At 32.0% G+C, this 10843-nt stretch overlaps 1 protein-coding gene across 1 annotated transcript; it reads right to left on the reverse strand.

The window, feature by feature from the left end:
- Window positions 1–7780: 7780 nt before the first annotated feature.
- Window positions 7781–8462, reverse strand: LOC141633947 (secreted RxLR effector protein 161-like). The gene is made up of 2 exons (XM_074446293.1): window positions 8225–8462; window positions 7781–8175 (listed from the first exon to the last, which is right to left on the reverse strand). Exons 1-2 carry the CDS (start codon window positions 8460–8462, stop codon window positions 7781–7783), a joined length of 633 nt encoding a protein of 210 aa, XP_074302394.1.
- Between the last annotated feature and the right edge of the window lie 2381 nt (window positions 8463–10843).

Genomic DNA, 10843 nt, shown 5'->3' on the forward strand with positions numbered 1-10843 from the left:
CATGTTCTTAACTCTTTCCCGAGTATAGTTATCATGAATCTCCACTTTATTTTTTATATCATATCGTATAGATAATAATAGAAAATCTTAAGAGAGCTCTTTAAAACAATATTTATGAGACTCAAAAATTTTTGGGTTGATACATAAGTTCCAAATATGTCTCCTATTTATAATCATAGGATCACACTACCTTATACTAATCTTTCGATGTGGGACAATTCTACTATTTATATGTAGTATATTCACCACACCTACTTATTTTCCAATGTGGGACAAAACATACTAAAAAGTACACAATTTTACATATTAAGAAGTACATCTTTAATATGTGCAAATAATATGAAATTTATACTCTAATGATAGCATTTTTTACCACAAAGCTAATTATATTATTTTCATAATTTTTTTAACGATATTTTTTTGGCAAATGAAATGTAAAAGTTTGATATAAAAATTAGAAATATCACTTGAATATAATTTAGGAAATATACATATTATAATAATTAAAAGATTCTCTACTTTATTTTTTACATCAAAAATTATACTTTCCTAAATTGATTTTTGATGATGTGGACGCTCTCAGATGCTCGAAAAAACTCTCTTTTATATATATATATAGATTATTATGCAAATGCTTAATCTTTCATTTGTTAGTTAAAGTTAAAATATATTTATAAAACAGTATTACCCAAGACATATTAAGAGTCGCTAATTTAACATAATTCATTAATTACTAACTAAATACTATGAATTATGTGACCACAATCCACGTTAACTTCTAACTAGTTTTAGAGCCCGTGAAAATCACGGGATCGTTAATAATTGATTGTGTTTAAGTGTTTAATTTGTGAATAACTTATATGGAGTAGTCCCCCTCTCAATCATTTGTTTAATTTTAATTAAAAAACCACACACAAATAATTAAAAAAAAAAAGTAAATAAATAAACACGACTGGGGGAACAGTATTTTAAAACAAAAGTTTAATACACCAAATTTTTGATTCTGGATGGTACGCAAACCAAAATGTGAATAGCTTGGTTGTTTTGAAGTGAGGACACAATCCGTCAAATTGAATTTTCGGGTACTTCTGGTCTTATGGACAATCTTCACGCCATAGAAGTATTGGAACATGAAATTGCGCTCCATTGTCGTCCCTTGTTTTCAAAGGACGGGTAATGTTGGTTTCGACAACCTGGTATCAAATAAGACAATATGAATTGGTATTTTGATGAGATTTTATAGAAAGAAAATCAATGACTCTCAATTTTCTCGTTTTAGTTGCTAATGATTCTTCAATTGCCTGTTCAATTAAAGGTTCTTCAATTGTCTCTTTAATTAGCGATTCGTCAATTGTCTCTTTATTATTTAACCATTGATTTGACCGGCTTAAAGATTATAGAATATGAATGATTTTTTTCACCAACAAACATTGCATTTTGCCTCTTTATTGCTTGAATGAAGATACTGTTTTTATTGTCGTTTTGGTGCATTTTAAAGTACTTGACCCTATGTTTATCTTGCAAAGAAACGGTCGTGAACTTTTTATGTGAGCAACTTTAACAACTATTCCAAATAATTCCAAGGAAAGATTACATATATTTAAAATATCACATTTTGTGTTATAATAATATACTCCGTAGTATATATAAGATTAGATATGGGACAAAAAGTAAGAGAGTAAAGTAAGGATCAAAACTTTATAGGTGAACTCTAATAACTATTATTATTAGTATAAGATGAGCAAAACTAATTACACATTGGAATTGAAACAATGAATTGGAGAATAAGAATCGTTTTCTAACTAATTACTATTTATGCATATTATAACACTATGATAAGATCAAATTGACATGTGTATCGTAATTTGGCTAAACAATTTGATTTGTAACCTGTTTGACAAAGTAAAAATAAAACATAAGTGTTACAAAGGAGACTAAAGTGTATGAAAGAGTGAAGGACAATAATGCAACAACATGTCAATAACTTATTAAAGATTTTTGCTACCATTCGATATTTCTAATACACCATTGTAGAAAAATGAAAAACTGACAAAAATGAAAGAGTCATCCAAACCAAGAAAAAAATCTGTAAAGAAGATCCATAGCCATTATTTCGAATCTCGTGCATTGTTATTGATATGTGAGTATGTCATCCTCTTATAATATTAATACAAACACACATAAAAAAATAACTAATAAAATTCTAATTAATTCAAAACATAATATAAAAATAAAAAGTGCAACGATTAATTTAGTTCTCATTGTATAGTTTACCTACCAATTTTTTGAATAAAGTTGAAAATTCATTCTCCTGCAATATTAATATAAACACAAAAAAGTAACTAATAAGATTCTAATTAATTCAAAACATAATAAAAATAAAAAGCGAAATAATTAATTTAGTTCTTTAGCTATACCTTACCTACCAATTTTTTGAATAAAGTTGGAAATTCATTTCTCCGCAATATTAATACAAACACAAAAACTAATAACAAATTAATACAAAACATAAGAAAAATGAAAAATGAAACAATTAGTTTACTTTTCTATGTATACTTTAGGTGCTATTTTTTGAATAAAATTGAAAATTAGGGTGAATATAATAGTTATATATATGAAAAATTTTATTACAAATTCTCTCAAAATTTTATGAATGAAAGAAAAATAAAAAAATATGGTACATAAATAGGAGTATATATAGTAATGATGAAAGGAAAGTTAAAAGGTCATTTCATTAAATAAAGGAAATAATGGTTATTAAATAAATAAGGTAAATAAATAAAAAAAAATTATGAGAGGAGATCAATGGTTTACAATTTTTTTTTTGTGTGTTTATCCCTTATATTTTTTTAACTTTTTTTACCTTATATTTTTTAATTTTCTTAAATTGGTAATCCATATCACTTTTTTTTTACCATGTCACATTAAAAGTTGTCACATCACAATTAAACTTGCAATGTCACATTTTTTTGTTAGCCTTTTAATAAGATTTTATAGATAGAAACTATTATAGGTTTTATAGCCATTATACAACCATAAAATCCAATATATTAATTTTATTTTTAATTTATTTTGTGGTATTATTTAATTAGATAATTGATTGCCGAGAAACTCAAGAGGTGAATTAAATAGGAAAAAATATTAATGAAAATTATTGGTGTTAACTGTTAAGTAATATAAAGAGTTTTAGTCAATTTATTAACATATTATATTATAAAAATTGATTAAATAGAAAAAAAATTTAATTAATTTGGTGGGTGTTAAGTATTATGAAGAGTTTTAATCAATTTATTTCCGTGTTTAATTAAAAAAAATGAATTAAATAGGAAAAAATGTTAATAAAAATGGTGGGTGGTAAGTAATATGAAGAGTTTTAATTAATAAGTTTTAATTAATTTATTAACATATTTTATTATAAAAATTTCAATTTTAATTATAAATTATAAATTTTATTAACATGTTTTATCACAAAAATTTCAATTAAAATGTCAATATTAACTATAAATTATGAAAATTTGATGTAATTTCTAAGGTTACATAAATTGGGAAAACAATATATTTAATATACAAAAATCATTTAAGAATATAGATAATATCTTTTAATATTATAGATAAGTGAACTAAATTAATTTATAGATAAATGAATTAAATTAATGCCATGTAAATAAATTAATGCCGGTTAACAAAATGAGCGGAAAAAGGGGGATTGTCGTTGTCGGTAGGAACAGTGATGATAAGAGACGGGGTAATTGGGTATGAATGTGTATGTGGCATTTGGGTTATGGGGCTGAGGTGGGCTTCAAATGTCTGCGTGGCTTTTTTTATCCTACGTGGCATTGTCTACGTGGACTTAATTGAACATTTTAGGTTAGCCTTTTAATAATATTTATAGATAAGAATCTCCTAGATACATTGCATACATTTTTTGAGGTAAATGATGAAGAAAAATTGACGTCCAAATACATTGGTGTAACCTTTTTACAACTTTATAATTTTTTTTTGTTAAAAAAAATTAAGCAATAATTACCAAAAAAATATTTTACCTTATATGAGATTCACAACCCCTTGACTTATTATATCATACAGTGACATGTTATTTGGTAAATAAATCTACAATGTGAAAGCCAATTTGGATTCTCTTTATTTTTTTCCTTCGTGTTTTCTCTCTAATACACTAATACTTTAATATATTTTCTGTTTCCATAAACATTACTTTTATAAAGATTACAACCATTAGATAGCGACAAACGAATTCGAACTGTCTATCAGAAAAAATGGAGAGAATTCAAACCGCGTGAAGACATGCCACTCCGTTTTTATCAAGCAAAACACATTCACTATCTATAAGTAATGAGAAATATAAATGAAGCTCACTTCCGTTTTTGTACTTATTAATAAAAGATAAAGTCTCTACTATATCTATTGTTGTCAATTTATGTGTTTCGAGTTAACAAAGCAATATGTAAACTATACATTGTAGGATTGCATACGTTTTTGTCTTCTTTTTAGAACGGAAAAATATACATAAAACAATATCTTTGATTGGTTAGACAAAATGAAGGAAAGGGAAGGGATATTTATACATAAATTGTACATTCTTACATTTGTTTGCAAATGGAGTGTGCAACAATTGAAAAGTGTCGAAACTAATATTTAAAAGTATTAAAAAGTATATACGAAGTACTAAACTAATAAGAAATTCAAAAAACTAAAATATACTCTATATAAACTAAGACGTAAGCCACTGATGGTCTATGATATACTTGTATACTCTTATAAAGCAAAACGCTCAATTACTTACATATATATGATATAACAAAAGCGTAAATGATCTGTTAAATTTATAAAATTGATTAAATAGCTTAATCTTGAGATAAAGTACCCCTAACATTAATCTGCAAAAAAAAGAAAAACAATCACTCATTATATATACAATGTAGAGTCTATTAAATTAACTACAAAGTATAATATGTAAATGCAATGATCAATAAAATAAACTTATTTGTTGCGAAGGATATGATATTTTACCAAAAATAAAAGTGTCTAAAGTGGTTTCATGAAATGACAACTCCAAAGATTGTAATATGCATATGTGAAGTACAAATCATGGAGGAAAAATCAGAAATTTATAGGAATTGAGAAATAATAGTGGTTACTCTTGCATTGAAGAAGCCATGTCAAAAGACATGTAATCAATTCAAAATTTTATAGCAATTTATTTCCATCTTTCCCTTTTGGAATTCTTTGGCATTTATGCTATTAAAAAAGGGTAATTATTAATTCACAAATTGTTAGAAAGGACGGTCTTATGACATAAGACCAGTCCAAACTTTCAACTTATAAAGCCCAAATCATATTTTCTATTTTATTTAAAAATTTATAAAATTTTATACGGTTTATTATTAGTGTAACCTTACTCTCCTATTTTTAACTTCCTCCATCTGTGTAATTTCCCACCTTCCCTCAAACAAGCATTTTTTTATGAGCAAAGATACTCCATCAAGCATCAATTCATCAAGTTTAACTTATACAATTTGCTTCTTCTTCCATCATTAATGTAGAACATGGTTCAATATATACTTCAATAACCAAGGTTTGTTTTCTATACTTGTTTTCTAACTTTGATAAAGGATTTCATGTTTACTGTTTAATCTATCACTGTATATTCAAATAGTTTTTTTTGTTAGTGTCATCTATCGTATCTTGAACTGTCGTTTCATTACCGAGTTTCATGCAAGATATCATTCGAATCTGAATTTTCAGTGCTTGTATTTTTAGTTTGATGACACTTGATTTTAGTTTGACGACTTTTGATTTAGTTCTCATTCCAATGAGAGTTATAAGTTTGTGGATGGAAGTAAAAAAAGCTCGTGAAAGCTGATTAGCTCAAATGGAAGAGCGTGTGCATTGCACAAGATGTGGGTTCAAGTCCTACCTCAGCTTTGAAAACGAATAAATTAATTGAAAATAAACTAAGTTAGATTTTGGAAATCGAGTTCTTAAAAATAATAACAATTTGAGATTCTAACTTGAAAACATCATATTTAAGATGAGAACTTAAATAATGAAAACACTAGGCTTATGTTTGAAATTCAAAGGTTTCGACTTTAAAATTAGCGGTTTTAAAGTTTAAAAACCTAGGTTTCAATTTGAATCTTTTTAAAATAAAAACTTTAAAATTTAACTCTCAAGTTACAGAAAAGCACTGTTTATTTTAGATTGAGCATTGAGTTTTTGGAGTTTATCTTTATAGTTGATAGTTTGTGGATGTATTAACTTGAAGAAAGGGAAGTACTTGTATAAGTCAAAATTTATGATTATAATGTAAATGTTAGAATATGCGTACCTTAATAGCGGAATGGTACGAAGATCGACGTGCCGAATTCTGTCCACGAAAACTCGATACCGATGGCTACTAGAGTCACCGGAGGTTGTTCACACCCCAAATCCCAAAAGCTCAAATGATGGTGGCTTTGTTGTGATTGTACTACTGTTTTGTGTTATTGTTGTTGGATAGATTATACTTAAATCAATTCACTATTTATACTCACACAATATGTGAGTTACAACTAGGAGATTTATGGAGATTTATGAGTATTGAAACATATTCAATTTTCTCAAATGTTTCAGTCATAATCTCAGTCATAACAGAGGTTATATGACTATTAGAATTTGTAACATTTACCATATTGATGGCCGTTCAAAATTCAATACTCCCACTCGGCCACACAACCGAGTCAAAGCTCCCACTTGGTCACACAGCCAAGCTTATCACAATACATCTTAACAAAATTAACAATCACATCTCATACAGGAAAATGGGGCGTGCGACCAATATGTAACAAGTAGTGTTATATTAAGTCACCATCAAACTAACATAACACTCTCACATTAACGATTCCCCAGATCATTCAAACAACACCGCAGCATACACTGTCCCTTTATGCTATAACATGTTACGTAGTTATATACACAATATAACCGCCGGCCGGGCTTAACATGGTGTAGTTGAATTGACCATTCCTTAGACACTAATGAAAATCCATCTCAACTCGACTGCTTTCCTAACGTGACCCGTTGAACCAACGACTTTATGATTCTCCGAAATCACGCTAAAGTAGCAACATCAAATCTCAATTTCATCTCACAGCTCTAAGTCAAAGGGCTTCGTACCAAAATAGGACACACAGTCCAAAAGGGCTCACACAGCAACAGATTAGGGAATCATCTGTCACTCCTAATGGTCGACAAAACACACATAGTATGATATATGTGTCACAACATAGCTCCCACTACGGTGGGCATGCCACTCTTCTATGTCGTGCGAATCAAAGTCTAGATACTACACAAGTATCTAACTCGAGTCGCCTGATTGGCATACCCAATGCTCAATCCTCCACTCAAGATTCGGTTTCATAAGCTTTAGTATGAAAGACATGTATTTCATACTCGACTCTTTTAGAGTCTCATCTTAGACATACTAAGGCGACTATGTAACGAGTCAATAGCCCATTTATACTACACAAGTATAAATTTCGTCATCCATACACATAAAGTGCTAACATGACTCAGTCTCATCTTGATGCTCCACTAGCATCAAGGCGATTACCTGTGTGACTAGGCATCATATAGCTTGGTGACATCTCTAACGTGCCTTAACCTGCAACATATGCTCATGAACATTTCATAGAAGAAAAACAAAATTTTATTCCATAATGCTCAATAGAAGTCCATTATCCAATACATGCCAAAAACATTAAACAAGATTATAAGCATAAAACTAAAACCTCTGCAAACCTAAGCTCCTAACATGAGCTCGGAACACATCTCTAGGAATAGGCTTAGTTAACGGATCAGCTATCATCTTCTTAGTCGATATATACTTAATGGCTATCTCTTTATTCTTTATGGCGTCTCGAACAAAATGATAACGCCTCTGAATATGTTTGGTCTTTCTATGGAATTTTGGATCTTGGGCAAACTGGATAGCAGCAGTATTGTCACAAAACATTTCAACAGGTTCATCAACTTTAGGAGTAAGTTTCAGATCCTGGAGAAAACACCTTAGCCACATTGCCTCCTGAACGGCAAGGCTAGTAGCGACATACTCTGCTTCCATAGTCGACAAAGCAATACAATCTTGCTTCTTCTTCGCACCAGGATATTGCGCCTCCACTAAGGATAAAAGCATATCCCGAGGTCGATTTAGATTCATCTAAATCACCACCCCAATCGGCATCCGAATAACCCTTTAGCCTCAAGTCTCCACCTTGAAAACATAGGACTAGATCACTTGTACCACGAAGATAACGCATGATTCTCTTGACTCCTTGCCAGTGCGCAGGTTCTGGGTTGCTTTGGAAACGACTCACCAAGCCAACCGCATAGCAGATGTCTGGCCGTGTACACAACATGGCATACATCAAACTACCAATCGCACTAGCATATGGAACATTGCTCATTTGCTTCTTTTCGAACTGTTTTAGGACATTGATCAAGGCTTAGAGTTTTACCCTTTTCAACTGGAGTGTCAGTGGGTTTGGAATTATGCATTCTAAATCGTTCTAACACTTTTTTAATATATGACTCTTGAGACAAACCAAGAAGTTTCTTAGAACGATCTCTCATAATTTCCACGCCTAGGACATACCTAGCTTCACCCATATCCTTCATCTCGAAGGAGAGGATAGCCACCGCTTAGCGGCATTAATCATCTCCAAGTTGTCCCACTAAGAGTATATCATCAACATACAACGAGAGAAACATAATCCCCTTTGCAGTTTTATTGACATACACACAATGGTCTTCATCTACCATATAGAAACCAAACTCAGTTATGGCCTCATGGAATCTGAAGTACCATCGCCTAGAAGATTGCTTTAGACCATATATGGATCTTTTAAGACGACACACTTTGCCATCTTCACCTTTTGAGACAAACCCAATAGGTTGATCCATATAGATCTCTTCCTCAAGCGTCCCATTGAGGAAAGCAGTCTTTACGTCCATTTGGATTAACTCCAAGTCCAAATGGGCAACTAGGGCTAGCAAAAGGCGAATAGAGGCAAGTCTCACCACAGGAGAAAATGTCTCATCATAGTCTATACCCTCAATTTGGGTAAAGCCTTTCGCCACTAATCGGGCCTTGAACTTATCAATTGACCCATCCGCTTTACGTTTAACTTTGAAAACCCATTTGTTTCCAATTGACTTACGTTTAGGCGGAAGGTCAACAAGTTCCCAAACTCCATTCCTTGTCATAGAGTCCAACTCATCCTTCATAGCATTCATCCACTCTTGACTATTTGGTGACTCCATAGCTTCCCTAAAAGAAGTAGGCTCATCGATCTCTGTAATAGCGCAAAGGAATACTCGCTCCTCGATATCAAAATATCGTCGAGGAACTCTCCCTCTTTCACTCTTACGTTCAATACCATTAAGTGAAGTATCTCTCCCACTATCTTCTAAAGAAATAGGATCTTGAACTTGAGAACTAATCTCATGTTCTTCACTTGAGGGTTGAGGACTTACCTCAATTTCAAGTGGATTTTCACTAGGAAAATTTCCATCTTCTTGAATTACGGGACTATTCCCATCATTCACACCATTAGATGAAACTTCACCATCTCTGGTGACTTCGAGAGTTCTAAATTCCCCCTCTTCACCAAGAGATGGTTGTTGTAACTCATACAACTCGAGATCTTTATTAATTTCACCAATACTTGGGAACTCATTCTCAAGAAAAGCGACATTACGAGAATCAATCTCAGTCATGCCACCATTTGGGTGCTCACCATACATCACATATCCCTTGGAATGCTCAGGATATCTAATGAACACCATTTTAGTGGCTCTTGGACCAAGTTTGCCATGTTTATGGGTCGGGTTATGCACATAGCCAGCCGAACCCCACGGACGTAAATGATCCAAAGAGGGCTTTCTCTCATACCACAACTCATATGGCGTGAGGGGTACACTCTTACTTGGTACACGGTTGAGAATGTAGGCTGCTGTAAGCAACGCATCTCCCCAATAACTAATTGGTAGGTTGGCTTGAGCCATCATCGACCTAACCATGTCAAGTAAGGTACGATTCCTTCTCTCCGCAACACCATTTTGTTGGGGAGTATGGGGAATCGTAAGTTGTCTACGTATACCCTTTTCCTCACAAAACCCTTTGAACATATCAGAAAGGTATTCACGACCACGATCGGTTCGAAGAGTCTTTACTTTTCGATCCAATTGATTTTCAACTTCCGCTACAAAACGCTTGAACGTATCAAGTGCTTCATAACGACGAGACAACAAATACACATAACCAAAACGTGTATAGTCATCAATAAAAGTGAGGAAATATATAGCACTATGACGAGCCCTTATATTTAAAGGCCCACAAATGTCAGAATGGATTAGCTCTAAAGGACATAGAGCTCTTGAAGCCTTACTAAAAGGATTCTTGCTTGCTTTACCAGCTAGACAAGGCTCACATATGGGCAACTTAACCCTAGTAAGCCGATCCAAAAGACCATCTTTAGCTAGTATGTTCATTCTTTCCTGGCCAATATGACCAAGTCTAGCATGCCACTTAACAGATTCTGAATCAACATCAAAATGAGAAACAAAAGCATAAGATGAATTATCGTAAATATCATCCAAGTCTAGTACAAAGAAACCATTTTTCAAAATACCATGGCCAAACACATCGCCATGATACAGAATTTCCAAACTACTGTCTTTAAAATTGAAAACAAATCCTAATTTCAATAAACTTATTACTGAAACTAAGCAACATCGCACCCCAGGTGCGTAGAGGGCATCGTGTAGAAGCATCGTATTGCCTCCA

Source organism: Silene latifolia, chromosome 2 (assembly GCF_048544455.1).
Source record: "Silene latifolia isolate original U9 population chromosome 2, ASM4854445v1, whole genome shotgun sequence".
NCBI lineage: Eukaryota > Viridiplantae > Streptophyta > Magnoliopsida > Caryophyllales > Caryophyllaceae > Silene > Silene latifolia.